This window comes from Aspergillus mulundensis, assembly GCF_003369625.1.
Source record: "Aspergillus mulundensis strain DSM 5745 chromosome Unknown scaffold_2, whole genome shotgun sequence".
NCBI classification, from domain to species: domain Eukaryota; kingdom Fungi; phylum Ascomycota; class Eurotiomycetes; order Eurotiales; family Aspergillaceae; genus Aspergillus; species Aspergillus mulundensis.
In genome coordinates this window covers 899,515-922,048 of record NW_020797890.1, presented here as the reverse complement: position 1 = coordinate 922,048, position 22,534 = coordinate 899,515, and the positions used below count along the sequence as shown (strand labels likewise).

At 51.6% G+C, this 22,534-nt stretch overlaps 8 protein-coding genes across 8 annotated transcripts; 3 read left to right on the top strand and 5 right to left on the bottom strand.

Moving 5' to 3' along the window:
* Positions 1-1,076: 1,076 nt before the first annotated feature.
* DSM5745_02981 (putative glutaminase) lies at positions 1,077-3,746 on the top strand (the record flags this gene model as incomplete). The annotated part of the gene is made up of 5 exons (XM_026744997.1): positions 1,077-1,336; positions 1,388-1,796; positions 1,845-2,841; positions 2,892-3,022; positions 3,069-3,746. 5 exons carry the CDS (start codon positions 1,077-1,079, stop codon positions 3,744-3,746), a joined length of 2,475 nt encoding a protein of 824 aa, XP_026605863.1.
* A 569-nt stretch (positions 3,747-4,315) lies between these two features.
* stm1 (putative telomere and ribosome associated protein Stm1) lies at positions 4,316-5,760 on the bottom strand (the record flags this gene model as incomplete). Its single annotated transcript, XM_026744996.1, has 5 exons — positions 4,316-4,880; positions 4,953-5,091; positions 5,156-5,320; positions 5,396-5,471; positions 5,740-5,760. 5 exons carry the CDS (start codon positions 5,758-5,760, stop codon positions 4,316-4,318), a joined length of 966 nt encoding a protein of 321 aa, XP_026605862.1.
* A 945-nt stretch (positions 5,761-6,705) lies between these two features.
* DSM5745_02979 (MEAB protein) lies at positions 6,706-8,319 on the bottom strand (the record flags this gene model as incomplete). The annotated part of the gene is made up of 4 exons (XM_026744995.1): positions 6,706-7,010; positions 7,059-7,553; positions 7,606-7,822; positions 8,143-8,319. The coding sequence occupies 4 exons, from the start codon at positions 8,317-8,319 to the stop codon at positions 6,706-6,708; spliced, it is 1,194 nt and encodes a 397-aa protein (XP_026605861.1).
* Positions 8,320-10,476: 2,157 nt separating this feature from the next.
* Positions 10,477-11,741, top strand: pex19 (putative peroxisomal membrane protein receptor Pex19; the record flags this gene model as incomplete). Its single annotated transcript, XM_026744994.1, has 3 exons — positions 10,477-10,696; positions 10,773-11,572; positions 11,643-11,741. The coding sequence occupies 3 exons, from the start codon at positions 10,477-10,479 to the stop codon at positions 11,739-11,741; spliced, it is 1,119 nt and encodes a 372-aa protein (XP_026605860.1).
* Positions 11,742-12,186: 445 nt separating this feature from the next.
* DSM5745_02977 (uncharacterized protein) lies at positions 12,187-13,076 on the bottom strand (the record flags this gene model as incomplete). The annotated part of the gene is made up of 2 exons (XM_026744993.1): positions 12,187-12,431; positions 12,503-13,076. 2 exons carry the CDS (start codon positions 13,074-13,076, stop codon positions 12,187-12,189), a joined length of 819 nt encoding a protein of 272 aa, XP_026605859.1.
* Positions 13,077-13,481: 405 nt separating this feature from the next.
* Positions 13,482-14,813, bottom strand: DSM5745_02976 (uncharacterized protein; the record flags this gene model as incomplete). The annotated part of the gene is made up of 7 exons (XM_026744992.1): positions 13,482-14,044; positions 14,112-14,169; positions 14,232-14,262; positions 14,336-14,364; positions 14,460-14,513; positions 14,568-14,597; positions 14,691-14,813. 7 exons carry the CDS (start codon positions 14,811-14,813, stop codon positions 13,482-13,484), a joined length of 888 nt encoding a protein of 295 aa, XP_026605858.1.
* Positions 14,814-15,668: 855 nt separating this feature from the next.
* midA (putative cell wall protein) lies at positions 15,669-16,502 on the bottom strand (the record flags this gene model as incomplete). The annotated part of the gene is made up of 1 exon (XM_026744991.1): positions 15,669-16,502. One exon carries the CDS (start codon positions 16,500-16,502, stop codon positions 15,669-15,671), a length of 834 nt encoding a protein of 277 aa, XP_026605857.1.
* A 2,411-nt stretch (positions 16,503-18,913) lies between these two features.
* ptpB (tyrosine protein phosphatase PTP1) lies at positions 18,914-21,567 on the top strand (the record flags this gene model as incomplete). Its single annotated transcript, XM_026744990.1, has 5 exons — positions 18,914-19,040; positions 19,090-19,244; positions 19,769-20,351; positions 20,422-20,687; positions 20,740-21,567. 5 exons carry the CDS (start codon positions 18,914-18,916, stop codon positions 21,565-21,567), a joined length of 1,959 nt encoding a protein of 652 aa, XP_026605856.1.
* Positions 21,568-22,534: the final 967 nt, after the last annotated feature.

Genomic DNA, 22,534 nt, shown 5'->3' with positions numbered 1-22,534 from the left:
GGGAGGTTTGAGAGTAGTGGAGGGTAATTGAGGTTATTGTAGAGGAGTCGCGTGAGAAATCACCACGCGGGCAACAGGAGAATGTCACGCCGCAATTGTGGATGATATACAGAAGACTAGAAGACGAAAAGGGTATAGAGAGGATACTGCACGGTCGGACGTAAATATCCGTGCAGAAGATGAGGTGGGAAAAGAGGTGGCGAGGGGGGAGGTGAGTTGACGCGTGGTGGAAAGTCCGCGGAGTGATTTGAAGCCATACGCATACAGATAGGTACAGTACTGGTGGATGCGGAATAGCGTGTTCTCCCACGCGTCGGCCACGCTCCACAGTCAATGACTATTGGATTGCTCGAGAGAATGGTAATTGTATATCGAGCATTCTAGTTCTCGATATTTTGTATAATATTCTGGTTAAGGCTCGGCTTAGAATGTTTTGATACCTTAACTAAGGACGCGTCTGGATCTATATATGCAGGCCCACGTGCTGGGAGACGTCGCCATTAACATTACCACAGAAGGTCTCGTTATTGACAACTAATAATTGACTGGTACTATATAAACAAACCTCGCTCTTATTTACAGATGCCTTTGTCTTCCCTATCCACAAGTATCCTATGGCATACCGCCGATGCTTATACTTAGTTTCAAAACTGACCAACGATTGCATGACATCATGCCCACGAGGAAGCCAGCCCAGCCCTGGCGAGTGTCTGATACGTCGATTCGTTGAAGGTGACGGCTCAAACAAAGGCCAGTCGCCAGTCGCCTCGAGTTGCCAGGATTCCGGAGTAAGCTTCCCCCGCATTTCGACTCCGGAGCCTCGTCTCACCTCTTTCGTCCATCGTCTTTCAATCGTTTCCATCGCCAGTATCAACAATCTGGAATTGTTGACCCTTCGTTGACCACATCTCGACCGTGTCTGGAGTAGATCTCCGGTCCCTGCCTGATTGCGTCATCAAACAACGCCCTCGGACAAATACCCAGGGCACGGCTCGCATTCTCCCTTGGTTACGCTACTTCTAGTTATACTGCCATCTGTACTAGTGCTGTACCACCGTCTATCCCTACGAACCGCTATGCGGCCTTCCCTTGCTGTGCTGGCAGCTGCGCTGCAGGCAACTGTCGGCGCGGCCTCGAGCTTGACGCCGCCTGTCTTACCCTTGATTGTCCGAAACCCATACCTGAGCACCTGGCTAGGCAATGCGCGCGATGTCCCTTGGTCAACATGGCCCATGTTCTACACTGGGCAGGAACTGGGCCTGGGATTGCTGGCTCAGATCCCGAGTACCGACACTGTTTATCCACTGCTGGGCAAGCCCCATGAGAGTCTGCCAGAGTATGCTTCTACTAGAGCCCCCTAGAATCTCAGACATCTGACGACTCCTAGGTCAATATCATTTGAATATCCTACCTATCTTGGAGCGAATTACGATGCGTCTACCACGAATCTAACTTACAGTATCACTTACAACACCGCCTCTGCTCCACTTAATATCACCGTCTCGTTCCTATCTCCCATAACGCCGACATCGACTCTGCGGCAGTCGATTCCAGCTTCGTATCTGACTGTATATGTAGAGAGTGAGGCGACTGTGAACATATACCTGGATATCAATGGTCATTGGGTCAGCCATGACCCAGCCAGCAAGATCACTTGGCAGTTCGAGACGGAGCGGGCTTCTCTAGAAACTCCACCAACCCTCCAGAGATGGACCTTGCAAAAAGAAAACCAGTTGCTTCTCTCCGAGCAACGTGATAGAGCGGAATGGGGCGCTGTTCACCTTACTGGTCCAGCTGTTCGTGTTCTCGCGGCGATTAACTCGATATTGTGCTAATGGAATTAGGATGTCCAATACCAGTCCGGTGCCGCTTCATCAGTGAGGCGTACATTCGCTGCGCGAGGCTCCTTGACCAATGTAAACGATGATGGTTTCCGGTCAATAGGCGACCGAGAGCCTGTCTTCGCCTTCTCCAAGTCCTTTGTGCCTTCTCGAAAGTCCGGCATAACAACCGACAGCGTCACCTTCACCATAGCCCTAATTCAAGATCCAGTCGTGCAGTACGCCTCAGCGCGCGGCTTGACCTTGATGCGGCCCCTCTGGAAGTCCTGGTTTGACAGTACCGAGTCGCTGTTAAGCTTTCACTACTACGACTTCGCCAATGCCGCATCATTGGCATCTAATTATTCCACTCAACTGGCCGAAGATGCTTACCAGTCGGGCGCCCAGGACTATGTTGATATTGTCGCTCTTTCAGCTCGACAGGTTATGGGCGCGACAACCTTCTCTGGTACCCCGGAAGACCCAATCTTATTCCTAAAGGAGATCTCTTCCAACGGAAACTTCCAGACCATCGATGTCATCTTCCCTTCATTCCCGTTCTTCCTCTATACAAACCCGCGCTGGCTTGCGTATCTCCTGGAGCCCTTGATCGAGCACATGTTGAGCGGACAATACCCTAACAAATACGCTATGCATGATCTGGGAACGCACTTCCCCAACGCCACTGGGCATCCTGACGGGAGGGACGAGTATATGCCGGTGGAAGAGTGCGGAAATATTCTCATCATGGGTCTGGCGATTGTAAACTCGATGCTCTATGATAATGATTCCGCTGCGTCCTCCATCTGGTCAACGCAGGGTGAAGCCATGACCGTGAATGATGGAGTCTTTCCTCTAAGCGAGTTCCAAACTCTGTCGGGGATTGAGCTACAAGATGGGAAATGGGGCGGCGCCGCCACCGGCCGTAGCCAAGCTGAAGCGTGGATTCAGCGCAGCTACCGGCTTTGGAAGCAATGGACCGAGTATTTGATTGAGTACTCGCTGGAACCTGAGAGGCAGCGTAAGTGAAATCATTTTTGTCATGACACAATAGAGGCTAACATCCCCTAGTCTCTACCGATGACTTCGCCGGCTGGCTTGCGCTTCAAACAAACCTAGCTCTAAAAGGCATTATCGGCATCAACGCTATGAGTAAACTGGCTGAAATCGGCGGATACTCTGAGGACGTCGCATACTACAAGGTACATATTGATCCCATCTATCGAACAATCCAACTAACAGTCTTAGAACATCTCCGACACTTACATCACCAAGTGGGAAGAGCTCGGCATGTCTCGAGACAACACCCACGCGAAACTCTCATACAACTGGTACGGCTCCTGGACAACAATCTACAACCTCTACGCCGACGCCCAACTCTGCTTCCACCTCGAAAACACACCCCTCGACCCATCCCCACCCTCCTTCCAGCAAGAAGACACCGAACAAACCCCTCTCCACCCCACCAAACCATCCCCAAAGAAGGAAACTGCCGGCTTCGTCCCTCACCACATCTACACCAAACAGTCAAACTGGTATCACGCTGTGCGCCAGAAATACGGCCTCCCACTGGACAGCAGGCATCTGTACACAAAGACCGACTGGGAGTTCTTCGCAGTCGCCGTCGCATCGCAGCACGTCCGCGCAGAGATCCTCGAGTCCGTTGCCAAATGGGTCAACGAGACCTCCACCGACTTGCCGCTCACAGATCTCCACGAGACAGAGGGAGAGGGCGGATTCCCCGGTCCAAATTTCTATGCGCGGCCCGTTATCGGTGGCCATTTTGCGTTTTTGGCGCTGCAGAGGGCTTGTGGTGGGAAAGCAGTTGAGGGATTGAGGTTTTTGGACGAGGGTGATGAGGGGGATTCTCCTTTCGTTTCTGATGGAGTTGCGTATGATGAGGGGATTGTCAGGCAGGATCTGTGATGTTAAAGGGGTACGATGCATAGAACCTCCCGAGTATATAGGTGTGGCATTGCGATCTTGGAAGTTATGGTTCCTTGATTACTTGAGAGGCGTTGAGAGATAGCTTTGCTATTTGATGATCTCTACTCAATCACTACATGGTGACACAAGAATTCTCCCGATCTCAAAGTCGACTGCTCCGCACGTAGTGTACCCCAGATTTCAGACTGACTATGCATCGTACCGTGATCGTCCGGGGTAAGCTAAATTGAACTTGGCTACCGGTAGTCTGCTCATCGTACAGGCTAGTAGGGATCTACGTTTAGTTTACTGTGGGTGTGTTTTGAATTTCACTTTCCTATTTTTGACATTCAAATCAAAGTACATGGGGAGCCGATTTTTGTTTGAAAAAGAGACCTATATGGATATATCCCTCTCAGTCTCACCTTTGCCACACCTCATTTGCGCCCTGACATTCCTAAAAGGATGACCTGACGTGCAAGATCTGCTTCATTTCTCTGATCGTAATCCGAGTTTCCCAAAGTTCATGTAAACGTGTGGGCATTCGCGGGAAAAACGGGCGAGTTCATTTATTTGCCGCCAAGGCTGGGGAAGTTCTTCTCGTCAACGGTGACGGGGGCGGGACGCTCAGAGCGGGGTCCGTTACCACGGCCGCCACGGCCAGAGCCACGGTCACCACGGTCACCACGGCCGGCACCGCGACCACCACGGCCACCACGGCCACGGGGAGCACCACCGGAAGTGCGGGGAGCCTCAACAAAGCGCATATCAACGTCGAGGTAGTTCTTCTCCTTGCGCTGCTTGGAGCCCTTGCTCTCCTTCTCCTTGCCCTGGATGTAGGCCTCCTCGTCGTCGTTGCGCTTGAACTCCTTGGCGCTGGCCCACTTCTTGTCGGACTTAGCACCCTCGTTGGCGGCACGGACGGGCTTGGCGCTCAGGTCCTCACGGGCAGCCTTCTCGGCGAGGTAGTCGGCGAAGGACTTGGACTTGTCGGCGGGCTCCTCAGGCTCCTCGGCAGGAGTCTGGGGCTCGTTCTCATCGGCCTTAGCGATACCGTCGGCGGCCTTCTCGTCGTCCCAAGTCTTCTCACCGTCCTGGTTACCCCAGCCCTGGTTCACCTGCTTGCGGGTGTCGCTAGAGCCAAAGCGTTAGCTACTTGCCCCGAGACCAGACCTGATTACGGTCGCACAGCAGAAAGAAACTTACGCCTGGCCAGTGCGAGACTGGCGGTCACGACGGGCAGGGCGTCCACCACGGTCGAACCGGACGTTGGACTCCTTGCCGGCCTCATCGATGGTGGGCTTCTCACGGTTGTTGCGGCTGCCGGCGTTACGGTCGCGGAAGGCTAAATGACGCAATCGAGGTTAATCGGCTGCGACGGAAGGTGTAGGAGCAAGCTGGTAACATACCGGCATCGTTACCAGTAGCACGTCCACCACGGCGGGAGGTCTGTCCCTCAGGGCGAGTAGGGGCTTCCTTGGGGGCATCACGCTTGCCGTGTCGGGGAGCAGGCTTGTCTAGAGCCTTCGTGGGAGGCTCAGGGGGCTTGCTGGGGTCTAGCTCGGGATCATTTCCTGCAAAAGCGAAATAAATATCATGTTAGAAGTGTTATCCAACTCGGTATGCAGAAGAAATCGTATCCGTTTCACGCGACGGCAACCGAAGAGATAAGGAATCGTGGAGTGACGCGGGGGAGGTAGAATTACCAAGAAGCTCGTACAGGTTCTAAACGGACACCAAAAGTTAGCTTTCTCTTTTCTTATTGCTTATATGATCTTCTTCATCTCACTGCGATGAGAATGAGAAATTCAGAGACAAACGAAAGACAATTTAGGCAGAAGCTCCAAATCCCACCAATCCAAGCTTCCCACGCCAGACCATGTCTGAATCAACCCAAAAAGAGCCATATCACCCCCAAACCACACATGATACGCCTCATAATAAAGACCTCGGGCAGAACTTCCGGCTGAAAAAGCATCGCACAGCCACGTACCTTGGACCGGACGTCCGCCATGACGCCTGGGGTATGAGGGGCCTTCCGGGGGAAGGCTCTGTGTTATCGCAGCAATTCGATCCGGGGCGCGGTTTGCGATGGAGCGGAGACGAGGTGGACAGAACCTCGACGACGGGATAGTCGGTCTCACGTCTCCTTTCGGGGATGGATGGGGATGATTGAGGGAAGGGGTGACGGAGGTTTGGAGACGACGTTCCTCGTTTGTGGTTGTACTGCACGAATCGGGTAAGGTGCGGATGGTTGCTAAGCGAAGCTGCTGCAGGCTGCGCTGATTGGCCGGGAGCTTCTAGGGCTTAGGGTACTGGCGTCACCGGACCTGCAGATAACATCATAGAATCGACTTGACGGACGTTAGTCGACCGTCTGCATATCATTCAGTTTCATTGAATACGGAGTAATGCGGGTGAGATTACCAGATTTACGTCATTATTGAGAACTAGGACTTTTTGTGGCTCGTGCCCTATCTCATATTCTACAGCGTCTCAGACAGAAAGTATGCAGCCAGGCTCCGGCCATGGTCCAAATCAGCACGCCGTCACGTCAATCGCTGTGAAAAGAAGAGCTCGTAGAGTAAAATCTGGAAAGGGTGAAAACAATAGTAGATCTTGTAGCAAGAGTCGAGAGTAAGCCATAGTGCATCACATGCGAAGCGAAATCTCATCCGCCAAAACAAATAATAAGATCATTGGGTCCATCCATTTTCCTTTCCCCTTTTCCTTTCCGACAATGTATGCTGAACCAAAAGGCAAACACCAAAAACAACAGAAGCAAATGGTATCAACCACCTAACGCCGGCTAATGCTCCAAAGATCAACTTTTGTCTTATAGCCATGGACCTGCGCCATGGACGACGGTAAAGATATGAAAGAGCTGCTCTATCGGCAGGAAGTCGCAACAAATGAAGACATATAACAGAATGTATGATCGACGGGAATGGATCGAAAGTCATTGACGTGCATTACTTTGCTCGTAGCTGAATGGGGTCTGGAAATGCATGCTGGCGCTCAGTCCAAACGGGTCGGCGTCTAGCATCGGCTCGTAGTTTCCCATCATGGCATTCGTATTGCCATATGCTCCGTTGACAGCATCACCAGGAGGGTGGCTGTAAGTGTTCATACCGTGGGGATTCATGGGATGAGAGGCATTCGAAGCCGAGCTCGGTGGGTTATACCCAGAAACGAAAGGCGAAGTGCCTACGGATGATTCGTGCTCATCATCAATCATGTCCGCTTGTGCATCATATTCTTGTTCTGGGCACTGTCAGCGAGAATCCAGATGATATTCATGGTTCAACCAACCTAATTGATCATAATGTTTTTGGAATGGCGATGGGTAGTATGCAGAAGGAAGGCGAGGACCTCGAGAACCCATGGTAGCTGACGTAGCTGATTTCGGTTCGGTCGGCTCAGGTTGGCCAACGCTCATCGGTGGAGAAGTTTGGCTGATGTTTCTCGAGTGAGAAATCATTTGAGATCGCTGTGCTTGGGCGTCGACACCGGCAGGCGACAAAGCTCCCTGGAACCCATAGCCGGGGGACTTGGCGTGGGACGGTGACGAGACATGGGAGGGAGGTGTAGCTTGAAACTGAGGCGACGGGATACCGAAGCCGCCATCCCGCGACTGAGGGACACTGAAAGGTTCCTTGGGGGCAAGGCCACTGGGATGTCGCTGGGCCGAGCTTCGGCTGATCGCAGCTTGTTGCAGGGATGGGGGCTTGGTAGTGATAGGGCTGGGTTTACCTGGGCCATTGGGGGTCCCGGCCTTCAAGCGCAGTTCCGCCTGCACATCGATTCCTACGGCGCGTCAGTACACCTCAAAAAGTGAGATAGAGTAGAGATGACGCACCCTTTTCAAGGAGGATGCGTTCGAGAAGAGAGTTCTTGTAACGCAGCATCAAGCACTCATCTGCGGCAGTGCGATGATTCTGCTGCAGGGTCTGCAGGGACTCTTCATTACGCTTGATGGTGGACTCGAGCTGACGGATGTACTCTGTGCGACGCTCGCGGAAGGCCGCCTGGGCCTGGCGATTGCGCTGCTTACGCTCTTCCGAGGTTGCATAGATCTAGCGGAGGAAGTTAGATTAAGCGCAGACACAAAAAGATAAGATCGGAGAAAAGATCGAGGCTCAAGAGTTTGACAGACGAGAAAGGGCAAACATTGGCAGAAGATAAGGGATGATCAATGAAAATGATAAATGGGAAAAACAAGATGCGGGGCCCCGGACCTCCGACCAGGGTGCAAGATAAACGAATATCGTCAAGAGATAAGGCCAGCAAATGAGAGCAGCAGTAGATAAGTCGAAGGAATGCAGGAGAGATAAGTGATAAACAAAAAGAAAAAGATATAAAAAGAGACATCCACCCCTAGATGGTTCTGACGTACAGGTTTTCTTCCACCCTTTCGCTTCTGCGTCTGGGCGACGTCTTGAGTCGTCAAGACCTCTCCCTCAGGATCCGGCGTCGACACGGCTGAGCTGATCGAGCCTTCGTTTAGGGGTTCTGACTTAGCGACCGGGTCCATGGCCATGTCATTATGGTTCAAGATGGAGGCCTCGACCATAGAGACCATCTGACGCTAATGAGGGGTTTTGCCCGTTTATTCCCCCTTTGCAGAGTGACTTGGTGAATATCCCCAGACTTCCGGGACTGATGGCGTGACCGGAGGTTATTATAAATGGAAAAGAGGGGTGAGTGCCACTGCCTGCTCAGACCAGACCGGCCCGCGACAACAATACAACCGAATAGAAAAAGGAATTTTCCCCCGGCGGGGTTGAACGATGCTTTCAGAGATCAGACGCAGGAAACGCGCGGCTGGCGGCTGATCGAGATGGGGTCGTGCGAGTGACAGTCAGAGGGGCAACAAGGTTGTACTTGTGACATAAAAGAAATTGATGAGAGGAAGGGAGCGAGAGGTGTGTGGGAGTCTGGGAGGCGCTGAGAGGACAAGGAACAAGGACGGGGAAGTGGTAAAATTATTTTCTAAGCGTCCTTCGTGGAGAATGCCGTTTACCTTCAGGGCAAGAGGGGTGGGTTATCCTCAGACTCTGGATCTTCTCTTAATTAAAGCCAGGGATCTGCTGCGCTTGAATTTTCTCCTAACCGCTGCAACAATTCAAGGTTGAAGGGACATGCTTTCTTATTCTTCTTGTCCCCAATAGTATGGCTACGATATTGGCTCCGCGGTCTTGGTATTCTGTCTCCCTCTTGTCTATCGAAATGCGATGAACTCATTTTCTGGGAGTATGAGATGTTATTGGGCTACGCATTCCCCTCCCTCCCATCAAACTCGTTACGAGTCCTTACAAGGATGGCTGGCGAATTTGCGACAGCCTTCGCTTCTTTTGCTCTCGGGCACGGCACTACTAGATCCACTTCCGCTACGAAGGCAGTCAGACGCAGACTCAGACATCCAGCCGAAGATCCGCCAGACTCAGAGTCCACGGAGGCGAAGGAGCGTCAGTCGACTCAGTCGAGTCGTGGCCGCGTCGTGACCCTGGTGGCCCGTCCGCCACTGCCCCATCCAGGCAATGGGTGGGACTCGGTGCTGTCAGTCAACTCGACCATGCGATGCGATGGAACCTATGGAACGTGTGAAGAACCTTCTCCTGGCAGATTCCTGCCCTCTCCAGACTGACTTCAGCTTAAGCCGCCAGGAAAAGTGATGTATCGACTGCAACGAACTCGGTACATTGAGATCTGAAGGGGCGACGGCCGCGGAGAAGGGTGGTGGTCAGCCGCAGAGTTTTCTGTAACTGGCGATACCGGGACAGGCCACCCTATCGACGGTCGTCCAATTCTCCTCCTCTTTCCTCTCTTAGCCCATCCTCCGGCTGAACCACGCGGCACTGGCCGTACTACTCACGGTTCAGCCAGAAAGTGCTTGGTTGCTGTCGAAGAAACCATCCGTCTTCTTCTAGATACCACATTCCGTACGGAGTACTGCACCAACTCACCAAGGCATCCTCCGACAATCGCAGCTTCATCCCGGGGAATAGAATAAAAGAAGCAAACATGCAGCATCAAAGTTAAATAGTAGATGATGCAAGCCAGTTGGCCGATCGGCGAGGGCCGTCTGGGGCATTCTCCATATTATTGTGCTGTAAGCCTGTAACCTGTTGCCCTGTCCAGGAGGTATAGGAGAGCTCCGATCCAACTATCCTCCTCTCTGACACCGGCGATTCGGCGAAGTCCAACAACAAAAAGCAATATCCCATCACGCGGACAGCCTCATTAAGCATAGCTACTAGTCTACATCATCCCGATGTCATCGATGAGTGATCAATGGTCTGTTCTCGCTGCCTAGCCTGGACTTTTATGCCCTATGCAGCATGCTTGACCGGGGGAAGATTCTATGGCCAATCCGGCGAGCCGACGACTCATGCCCCGGATTCGTTAAATCGAGATCAGATCTCATTATAGTAGCTATAGGCGCCCGTATAATGGTTAGATTTGATTCAATCAATAAAGATGAAGTTGGAGAAGTGAAAGTCGAGGGCAAGATGGTTCGGTCGAAAGCAACCGCGGCTGTCTCGGTTCCCCGCCAAATCTACTGCTGGTTCACATGAAGTGATCCCGACAATCGACAAATTCAACTAGTTCAGTTGAGGATATCTAGCACCTGCATTCTTTTATTCTACAGTCTATTAGGCTCGTCGACCGGACTATTACCACTGCCGCTGATTTGTCGTCTGCGCGCTTAATCGGTCCCTCGTTCGCCATGGCATCATTCGCATCTCCTGCCGCGGGCGACTCACAATCTACCCCTAAACAGACCTCGCAGCAGACAACTACAACAGTACAACCAGATACGAAACCACAAGAGCCGACTACAGCCCCCGTCTCAACGGACGCGCCGAAACCTGACCCTGCACAGCAACAGCCCAAGCAATCAACGGACGACGACGGCGACGATGATTCGGACTTCGACGATCTGGACGGTGAGCCTACGAAAGACATTTAGCAGTTCAAATCTACGGATACATGGCCAGTAGCTAACTATGCTTCCGAATATAGAGGTCCTCGACGACTTCAAACCGAAATCCCAAGCAGACACCCCCGCACCGCAACTCCCCACCGGCGCCTCCGACCCCTCCGACTTCGACGAGTCCGCCTTCATGAGCCAGCTCGAGAAAGACATGGCTAGGATGATGGGCCAAGCAGCGCAACAATCTGGCGTCTCGGACTCCACGGGCTTCGAGGACACCATCAACCAGGGCGCGGACGAATTCACGAAACAACTAGAGGAGAGCGGGATCGCGCCGGGCGATTTCATCAAGCAGCTTTTGGCGGATGTTATGGCGGAGGAGGAGGATGGGAAGGGCCAGTCGTCAGGGTCGCCCTCGACGTCGGCATCAGGGGCAGCAGCAGCAGGAAGCGCATCTGGCGCGGGCGCGGAATCGTTCAACGATGCAATCCAACAAACAATAAACCGGATAAAAGAATCCGGCGATAAGGCAACGGCTGCCGCATCGGAAGATAATACGGATGATCTCATTGCGCAACTTCTCAAAGCCATGGAGGCCGGTGGCGACGGGTCCGGTGGTGACGAAGGCGACCTGACCAAGATCTTTATGGGGATGATGGAACAACTATCGAATAAAGACATGCTCTACGAGCCGATGAAGGAATTGGACACGAAGTTCGGCCCCTGGATCCAGGAGAACAGGGGCAAGGGCAAGGTCGCCGAGGCTGATATGGAGCGGTATGAGAAACAGGCGGAACTAGTAGCGGCGATTGTGAAGAAGTTTGAGGAGCCGGGATACACAGATGAGGATGCGAAGTGTCGCGAGTATGTGTGGGAGAAAATGCAGGCTGTACGTCCCCTATCCATATCATTACCGACTTGGTGAGATGAAGAGGCTTTATGCTAACAACGAACAACAGATGCAAGCAGCCGGAAACCCACCAGACGAGCTCGTCGCTAATCCCTGGATGGATGACCTCAAAGGCGGCGGGGGTATGCCTGATTGTCCGCAGCAATGATATACGTCTCTCATATAGTAACATATCATACCCATTTCAAACGATCTGCTGTTCCGTCTTCTCCCGTTCGTCTAAACTCACATTCGAGCATATTCTGCTTGGGCTCATGACATCACATACGACTGTCCGGTTTGAGTCAAGCATGGAACTTTTGTACATATACTTTCTTACGTGAGGGTACCGTGTTTGGTATCCTTCATTAATCTCTTCTATGCTTCGAAGATGCAATTGCTTTGGCGAACCATAATCAGTATGTACCCTGCAAGTTATGTACTCAAACAGTCAATAGAAGAAGGTATCAAACAGCCTTGATCCAGCTGAACACCAGCATTCCGAAACCCAAACGCCAATGCTAGCCCCAACACCGAAATGAGTTGACCACCATGCAATGTTCAGACCCGTCTGCGCAAGAGAGAAAAACCACCCCATAGTATGTACGCACTCCTCAATCAGACATATCCATGTCCTCAGAAGGACCGTGATCTACCAAATCCATGAAAATATCGTCGTACTCATCGTCGCTGAATGATGAGCCCTTGTCGTTCCGCCTTTGTCCGGTGCCGTTCGGCTGATGTCCAGCACTCCCGACTGTACTATTGCCCTCCACGCCCTCAAGCAGCGCCATCTCCATAGCGCGTTCTTGCTCGATGTACTCGTCCAACGCCTGAATTTCTGCTTCATCCACTAGATCTGTATCTTATCATTAGCCATTTCCTTCTACCTAGTAGTAAATGCAAAAGGGGAAGAGAACATGAACATACCCGCGTCCAGATCCTCATCTCCCTCCTCAATATCCAGTCCATACCGGGTCTGAATCTCCTCTGCCCTCCTCTTCATCGCTTCCCTCCACTCTTTCTGCTCCGCGATATCCTCCATGTACGCCAACTGCTCGGCGCGGGCCTCAACGCGCCCATCGTCGCGGGCCTGCTTGACGCGGTTGAGGAACGCGTTCCGCCGGACAGAACGCGCGCGCGGCGATGTTGATGATGTGTAGGCGCGTTTCGAGGAGTGCGACAGGAGCGGATTGGAGATGGTGTTTTTGTAACGGGTCGCGTAGGAAGATGTGGTTGGGGTTGGTGAGGTGGCAGTGGCGTTGACGTGAGGGGTTCGTGAGGGTGAGGTGGCTTCGAATTTGTTCTGCGCTGGCGAGGGCGAGGGCGTAAATGTGAAGAAGGGCGCGGATTGGAATTGTGGTTGAGGTGCTGGCGTTGTGGTTTTGAACATCGCCGCGGACGAGTTGCTGCGCGGGGAGAGCGGCGACGAACGCGCGGGTGTCCAGGGGTAGTTGGAGGGGTTGTTGGGGATAGATTGCATTGGTGACAGTGCGGCGAACATGGCGGTTGCTTGGAGAGGAGCTGGAGCTATTTTGTTTATCTTTCTTCCCAGGTTTGAGGTGTGGAGGTGGAGGTTAGCGGGTCGGCTTCGGAGTTGCGCGATCGATTAGAGCAGTCTGGACCCGCAGAAATATAGAGTGAATTTAGGATTATGAGATACCGATTGCGCTGGATTCAGTGAGACCAATTTGCTGTACTACAGCCTCAAAAGGTAGGAAGGACGGGGTAAAGTAGTAGAGTCTAGAGGGCGACGCTGTCGCGGGTGGCTGGGCTTTGGATAGCGCGTTCTGACTTCTGATAGAATACCGTACGCGCTGCCACGTGTACGCTAAACTAGACTAGGATATATTACATTCCTCAGGCCGCAAGGCAGAAAATCCATTAAGTATAGAACTGGCTCTCGCTGTTAAAGATCGCAGATTAGATCATACTCCGAATCGTACGGAATAGTGGTCTGAGATACTAGCACCGGCTCTGCGTCTGTTGAGTCTGGCTCAATAGAGTTTGCTGCCGTTTTGTCCGCCTCAGTCGACACGGATTCTGCTGTACCTGTTCCAGCCGTGTTTGATTCAGCTGCGCCGGCTCCCGATGTGTCTGATGAGTCCGTCGCGTCTATGCTGGCTGTATTGGAGTTCGCTGTATCCGATGCTCCTTCTGTCTTTGCGTCCTCCGACTCTGCTGCGTCTGAAACAGCTACTGTTGCTGTATTTGACTCTGAACTGATAGAGTCCTCTGCGTCCGACCCTGCTGCATCCGATTCGAGCGTGTACATGTCTGCTTTGTCTGAGTCTGCGCTTGCTGAGCCTGTGCTTGAGCCTGCGGTTTCTGAGCCCGCGTCTGAGTCTGCTGTATCTGATGAAGTCTCTGACGCGTCCGTGTCTATTTCCGTTGCAGCAGCGGAGTCAGCTGAGCCAGCGTTCACAGAAACACTTCCATCTGCCACCGCCGGCGGATCGGCTATACAATCATCTATCATCCGTAGATTTAGAACGCCGCGTTCGAGTGAATACCGAGGCTGGCAAGGAGGCGGTCTTACCTTGCTGGCTCTGGCATTCTTCTAAGGTAAAAGATGCCGAGCTATCAGTATTGGCAATCTGGTGAAGGCGTTTGTCAGATTGGGTTGATCCCAGCTGAAAATGGTATGTATGATACTTACTAGCTGGCAATTATCGAATTGGATGTTGCAACTTGTGGCAAGATGTTAGCTAGTCTAGTCTTTCAATGCCATGCATGGCAAGGCAGATTCAGCGTAGAGTATACCTCCTCTGAGCTGCAGAGTCGTAGTCCGTCTGTTATGGCACCCCAGTCAATGTATAGTTCTTTTCGCAGAAGGAATCATGCATGTAGCGATGAAGCTACATGCTCAGCCAATTCCAGGACTCACAAACGTATTTCCGTCTACCTCATAGGGCCGTTCAGAATCACCAGTCTCAGTGATCTGGACTACATCAGCATTCTCATCGCGACCTCACATAGACTAGGCGAAACGTACCGCTGGAGTATCACCACCCAAAGTCCCCGTCTGGACCGTACATGACAATTAGCTTAGAGACGTTCCCGATGTGCACACTGTATGATAGTGAAGGATCCTGGGAGATGAGAGATGCAAACATACGCGCCGAACTAAATGAGCATCCGCGACTTCATACTTGATCCCCAATGGATCGAATGCCAGTGCTAGAAACGTAGAGGTGACGCATAGGTGTGCAACGACACGGAGCGTTGAATGCGTGGCCATTGCTTTCGAGTCTCGAGTCGCAGGATCTCCACTGCCCTTTGGTTTTAAGACTGCGTAACGTGGACGGCTCGATTGGTGGGCAGTGCCTGACTGGGAGCGACTTGATTATGAGTTGTTTATGTGGGAGGCGCCTAGCCCTGAAATGCAGGAATAAGGAGAGGGGTGGCTTGATGGCGACCTTAGGTTCCTGCGTCAACGCCATTTTGAACAGCGATAGGCTGCAACATGATAGGTCTTTGCCAGGGTAGTGAATCCTGCATGTCTGGAGTCTGGACTCTCGAGCGGGGAATCGCTTCATGTTTCATGATTGAGAGACCCTGGTCTGCTTTGGGCTGGGCGCTTATTAGTCTGGATCTAGTTTTATGGTCTACGAAGAACGATGGGATACGAAAATGGTAAAGAAAAGTTGAACATGCTAGAGTATTTCTGTCGAGATTAGATACATACGTAGACTCAATTAGAGTATATGCTTTTCTACCTGAACGTAGCGAGCCACGGCGCTGCTGGTCCAAGTTGTGAAAAAAAGAAGAACGAGGCACAAGATACATAGCTCACGAAATCTTCAAATAAGGGGATGCTTCGAGGGGGGAATCAAGATGGTGACCAACCATAAATGCTAAGCAAAATCGAAAGAGAAAAGAGTGGTCTTGTAAAGGAGCGACGTGGTCTATAGGTTGAAAGTGAAACAGCTGAAGAACGAGCAGAATAAACAGAGAAAACGGGCTGCGAACAAATCCAGCAATCCTTTGCCCAAGCGCCAAGTGTTAACTGCGTTATAATCGTACAGACTTTATACAAGTCGATAGGTATATGAGCCTGGAGAATCTCCGATTCTGTGACAGTGTCCAGCTCAGTTTAAAAGTTCGACGCAGCATTGACAGGGCCAGGGTTGTGGTACTGGTCGAGCGTAGACCGGAAGGGCGTGCCACCGGAAGGGCTTGGGGCCTTCTCACGAACACCAGAGCCGACCGCAGTCCCGCTCATGAGATCGGCAGCATCGTCATCTGCAGCAGCCCGTCTACGCGCACGGATTCTCCAGGCAACCACTCCAATCGCACCGATCAAGATGGCACCACCGACACCAACGACAACACCAATGATGATCTTCTTCTGGTTGGAGTCCAGACCAGAGTCGGAATCATCAGAAGATCCGCTCAAGCCAGGAGACTCTGTGGATTCACTTGACGTAGTTGCTGTGCTAGTATACGTGGTAGCAACCGGAGTTCCATCGATCGTTTGTGTGGTGGTGACGACGGTAGTGGAGTAAACGGGAGTGCGTGTAGTTGAGGTATCATCGTCCGAAGAGCTCGTAGTAGTGGTGTCCGAGTCGGTAGATGATGTGGTGGATGTGGGGTCAGAGTCGGAGTTAGTGGTCGTTGCAGTAGGTTCAGGGTCCGAGGTGGTTGTGGATGAGGATGAGGAGGTAGTGGTGGTACTGGTGTCATCGGTCTCGGACGAGCTTGTTGAAGTCGAAGTTGTGGTTGGCTCTGTGGTGCTCGTCGCGGTCGAAGTATCCTCAGATGTAGAGGTCTCAGTGTCAGATTCGGTGTCTGACGAGGATGTCTCGGTGGGCGTTGTAACAGCGTCGGTGATGCTCGTAACGGCATCTGTTACCTGGGTGCTCTGGCCTGCTACCACAGCCACAAGGGACAGGGAGTAGAGAAAGAACGGGAGAGCAGTAACGCGCATGATGGGCAATTAAGACGCTGCGGTCGAGAGTTAAAGATGGCAACGGTCGTGGACGAGAGCCGTCTAGTCTGCTGTGTGTTTGAGCCTGAGGCTGACGAGCACCCTTCAGGAGAAGTGCGGGTGGCGAAGCTGAAGATGTAACGAGGGTACTCCAAGGCCTAGGTGTGAGTGAGGCAAGGGAGAAAGGGGGTCTTTAACGAGCGACTACCGCCTTGATGGGGAAACAGGGAGGCGATAATAACAGCGATGAAGGTTGTAGGAAAAGATCGTGGGTGGTGAGGTGGGCGAGGGAAATGGATAAAGAGCTGAGAGCGGGAGAGTCACCCGGCCACGGTCGTCTGGCAAAAATCTAACCGTAAGTGGATTAGGCCAGTTCCCCGTAAAGAAAATTAATGGGCAAAGGCCGCACGACATACGGAGTAGAGCCAAGCGGGCCCTCTTTTTGGCCTCCAGTGAGACACTCCTGATTTTAGTGGCAGTGCTGCATAAGAGTTTGTCAGCTGTCACGGACAAGGACGATGCGAATCTTCCTCGCTGCAACGGTTCCATCTACATGAAGATGGCAAGAGCATCCGTAGAAGATCACAGAATCACCACCTCTAGACTAGGCAATGAGGCGAAACTGCAGGTGATGCCGGTTAAACCTAAGGTGTGCTTCGAAGGATGTTGTGATCCTTTGGTACTATTTTAAGTAGCGCTCCGTGGTTAGAAAGAAAATTAAGGCACGCAGGCCTCTGATTTGCTCTCCTCAGTCTGGGATTACCCAAACCTCGCAAGCGTTGCATTTTGTGGAACATCATTTGACGTCTACGGTCTACCGTCTGGGTGTCCCTGGCAATAAGAATATCTAATTGCGCAAGATCCACAGTCGAGACCCTCGAAGGCGTCCTGCTGTCAAGGGTCTGCGTGAAGCGATGCTAAATGCTCGTTCCAACGGCGGCATAACCTGCAAGGCACCCGGACACGTATCTGACAAATGTTGCAGAATTCCATGATCGGTAGACCCAAGAGGGACGGTTCTCTTAGATTGATCGGCGTGCCGTTGCAGCCGGTTCTTTCGAACTATGGGAACGCTAGAGCGCACTTTCGGGTCTAACTCTGAGACCTGACCCGTGAAAGGGATTTGAACAATAATAATGCATACATTATGGACAATGCGGTCAGGATCCAGCCGACTACTACCACTTTCTCCTCAACACAAACATCATCTCGCGTTTGTGAGTGCTTAACAGGATGTCCGTATCTGCAAACCGTACATATTGACTGTTATCGACTATCGTAACCCGTATTTATTGCACGTATCCTCTTGACACTCGCAAGTTGCCAAGTTCACGCACCATTTACCGCATGTACGAAGAACTGAATGGGTACCAGTAGTCCAGTACCTCCATCAAGCACCAGGAATGTCCAGTAATGGCGCGCTGATCAGCAAACAGGCGCCAATGTAAACCTCGTCCTCCAATCAGGTACCATCAAGCTCTTTTGTGTTCCAGAAAAGATAGCCGCTCCGCTGGATGCTGGGACGGAGCACAGGGTTTCGGTCCGTTCGATTTTTCGTTCATGTGACATGTGCACAAAGTGACCCGCTTGTCGAATTCTGGAATTGGAACTAGTACGTGGCGTAGGGCTGGCGGATTGCGGACAAAATGATGGATATTTTTGATGGAGTATGGAGTATGGTCACCAGGGGAAGTGAGGTATGCTGTACGAATGCCGTATAGCCGGTGGAAACTCAGTACCGGGGGGATGGATGATGCTGCCATGACGCATTGCCAACTTTAGTCCGCACGTCGCACGACGCTGTTTATAAGGCCGTGCACCGATACTGTCCAGGCAGCTTGCTGGCCGACAGCAGACCTCGCGGCGGCTTCGAAGGTCCGTCGAACCTGTTGGACAAGACCACAAGTCGTCACTTGGTTGGGACTTCGAAACGACCGACCCGGCTGAGACGACTGCCAAATATGTTCCTAATCTGCATGCATCTTCCGATCCTATCTTAAAGCTGTCGAGAGGGAGCAAACTGTATTGCGGGCCTTTATGGAGGCAGGGTATCGTAAAGCAAAAGGAAAAACATTATTGTGCCATCGGCAAGGCGTTGCGGACGGCCTTATTCACCTTTTGGTGGCCTCTTCCCCTTCAGTTGTTCTTTGATCTCTTCCTTGAAGTGTTGGAGAAACTGCTTTGCGGGACCTGGAGCTGAGTACCTAGATCAGCAGTCTTATCTGGCAAGTGTTATACTGTGCAGCCATACCAGGAGTGTCTATGTTAGTACCGCCCATCTCTTCTGGCGCGCCGTGTCTCAACCGTTGCACTCTGCCATGGATTCTTCCTACTGCGCGGTGGAACGTGGGGCTCTTTAGCAGCTGAGGGTAGATCAGTATCAAAATCGAAGTTAGAGCCCTTAGGAGGGAATGCGCATACCTGGGCCGTCAGCCAGACCTATATCAGATAGATACATTGTCAGCCATGTTCTCCGTGGTCTGAGGAGGATTGCCTTGAAGCATCCGGGTTACCAACTCACTTCGACCAGTGCCCACGGTGAGAAACGCATCTAGAAGTAACCGGTATTGACTCAAGCTGGGAGCAGCAAGTATTCAAACGATTAGGGTTCGCGAGGGAGTCAGAGGGCGATTGCCACTTTGCGATGTAGAACTAGGCCGCGGTCAAGTTGCGGAGGTGGTTGTGAAGACTCGAGGGTTTGTCAGCGTCAATGTCAAACCAAGCCAATCAGGATTCTGCATAGTATAAGCCGTGTACACAAAATATTTCCCGTCTGTCTGCATAATCCTAGCATCTCAGACCTCGCTTTGTTCTACAGAAGTCATTGTTTTTCAGACAAACTACTGTGTGAGTTTGAAACAAGCTTATTCTGAATATAGTTATTCCGTATCTACATATTGTATAGTAGAAATTGGCATTTTCCGTGTCTATAAGGGCTGCCAAATTACATCACTGCTTAGCCTCATGATCAGCATTATTGAGACACTGACGATCTTGATAATGATAGACAATAACCTTCTAAAGATGAAGCCCTGTTTGCCTCCTTAGTTTGCGGATGCTGCTTCTCCGTGGTTGGTCAAATATATTTCTTCCTGCCTGTTTTTTCCTATATAGAAGTTGCAACCGGCTACTCCTCCACCATCTACCCTTATCCAATCTTAACCTTCAGGTAAAATCAATCTACCGTCCACCAACCGCGGGGTGTCGCGTGCCGTGCGAGATTTCTTTTAAGCATAATTTTGCCGGGCCACTCATTTGACTTGCAGCGAACTGCTGCCCTGGCGCTCGCCGTGGACGTGCACGACTTCCCCGCTACGACGACCTATAACGCCGACAATATTATCCGGACGAAATTCAAACCTCTAAGTGGCCTTGCCCCTGTGCGATCCAAAAATCTGGCCGGGCAAATCACGCCGAGGAGCAGCTTCCACAGCTGTCTCGATTTATCGACGCTACAGATATCATCCCTGCCACAACCCCCCAACGGCGCCGCTGACGATCGGCCGGGCGCTTCGGAGGGGCAGTCTCTCACAGCTCCAGCATCCCGCTCTCGATCTCCCGATACCCTCAGTTTCCGCAGCGATTCTAGGAAGCTTGCCTCGAGAAGGAAGCGGGTCTCTCGAAAGGCGCGCGGCGTCCTGGGCAAGGTTCGTGCCTTCCAGAGGATCGCTGCCGCCAAGATGGCGCATCCCACCATCAAAATCGATACCAGTGTCCAGGCCACCAAGCGTTCGCATCCGGATAACGAGGAGGGAGCTGGGATGGTAGATGGATCGGAGGATGACAACCCGGAGCTCGAGATGGGGGATAATGAACTGGTCCCGCCGTTTCTGCGCCAGTCGGTGCTAGGTAGGTTTGCTTTTGGCACATGCTTCTGCGATCATGAACCCTATGGGCTAATAATTCTCTCTCCATCTAGATATCCGTCATAAGTTTGAAGAGCTGGAATACATGCAAGGTACTCGTATAATGGAGGGGTCGCGGGCGAACGACCCCTCGCATCGTTGGGCGCTGGATGCGAATCCCGAAGTCAGGGCCAGGAACCGATATGCGAACGTGCAGGCGTGGGCGAATTCCCGCATACGTCTCCGGGTACCTGAAGGCGAATGTGATTTCATAAACGCATCTCCAATCTTTCTCAAAGACTCAGTCTCTGAGGAGGAAAGGAAATACATTGCAACACAGGTATGTCTGCGCTGCAGGTCTGGCATCGAAGAGGAATGCTAAATATGTACAGGGACCCAGACTTGACGACCTTTACCATTTTTGGCATATGGTCTTCCACGAAACTGAAGATGTAGCGGTGATTGTCATGCTTACGCAAACTATGGAAGCAGGCCGTGAAAAGTGCTCACAGTACTTCCCACTCGACCTGGAAAATCCGACGATGTCTCTGCGGCAGGACAAAGGCGACCCCTGCGTGGAGGGCGACGACGAGGAGTCGGAAGACGGAGACGCGCTTGGTCAAATTACACTCCTGGAAAGTATTTGGAACCCAGAATGTCGATCCGAGATTCGACAACTCCAGCTTACATTCGGCTCTGAAACCAAAGTCGTGTGGCACTTTCTGTTTGCGGGCTGGGCAGATTATTCCAAACCCGTTGGCGAAGACCGTGATGCGCTCCTTCGTCTGATAGAGCTGTCGGCCACTAAAGCTTCCTCTCCACAGAATCCGCGGATCGTTCACTGCAGCGCTGGGGTGGGCCGGACGGGTACCTTTATTGCGCTTGACCATCTTTTGCAGGAACTCGAATCAGGCGAACTATTGAAGGTCACCGATGAAGAAACAGACCCAGTATTCGAGGCGGTGAACCTGATGCGCGAACAACGAATGATGATGGTCTATAATGAGATGCAGCTGATCTTCATATACGAAGTCTTGCGCGAGCAAGCCGACCTCATCCTAGAAAAGACCTACGGCATCAGCCGGCAGCAGTCGGGTTCTAGGTCCGCCAAAATCGCCAAATTATCCGAAGAGGATTATCTGCCTGCTTCCAAACCCGAGTTAGAGGTTGCGGGGGACCATTCTAACGCCGGCTCCCCAGAACAGTCTGATGATGAGTGAACCCCATGACTGTCTGCCTGTCCTGGTTGATACTTCCTATTTGATGCCCCTGACGTACTTTTTATATCCTTTCTATTCATTATTATGACTAGCCATGATTCTCTTACTTGCATAAACTGTCTTGGCCCTTCTCTTTGACGCCCGTCCTCGCATAATTCGCTATTCTGTTTGTTTATCATGAATGTAACTGCGACCCCGGTCTGATATGTTCCACCTTCTTGCGAGTCTCCGCATTGCTTCTGTGATTCTTAGATCTACTTGTATCTGTTTCTTCTTCAGCTACGGAGTACCTAGCCCTAGCTTTAGAATTGGTGTATCATACTTGGTTGAATGATTATGGTGACTTTGGGTGAGCGGCACTTACCTAAATCTGTCCATTTACATGATGCCTATCTAGGTGTCGAGTTGTGGTCTGGACAAGCTTCTTCTTGCGAGAATCCTGAGTACTGCAAACACAAAGCACACAATACGTGCAATGCGGAATTGATTTTGTTATTAAGGAATCAGAAACACAATAGACTTCCATCCTAATTGTCTTCTGCGAATTTGTTTCTCGTAAAACTTGCTGGGGGGCTGGGCAGGTTAAAGGGCGTAGCTTGATATGTATCTGTCACACCACCTCGATCCTACTACTCCGTAGAACCACAGACTCAACACTCGTACTATGATCCAATAACTCCTAACTAGTGTTCTCGCCAATTAGTGATCCGGTCTGAAGAGCTGACTGAATGAATATACACAGAGAGACTAGGGGGCATGAGATTAGGGCATAAAACGCCGTTTTGAGACCTATTTACACGCTGGAAAGTCATATAGATTATGGCAACGAAAATCAAATCCAATATACAAAGACCCAACCCCGCAAATAGTATGAAGTCTCTGTAGAGAGTACCGGAGAGTCATATCAAATAAGCTAAGTCATAACAAGAGTCCGTAGCGTTTCTTCGTCATCGTCAGCGTAGTAGGA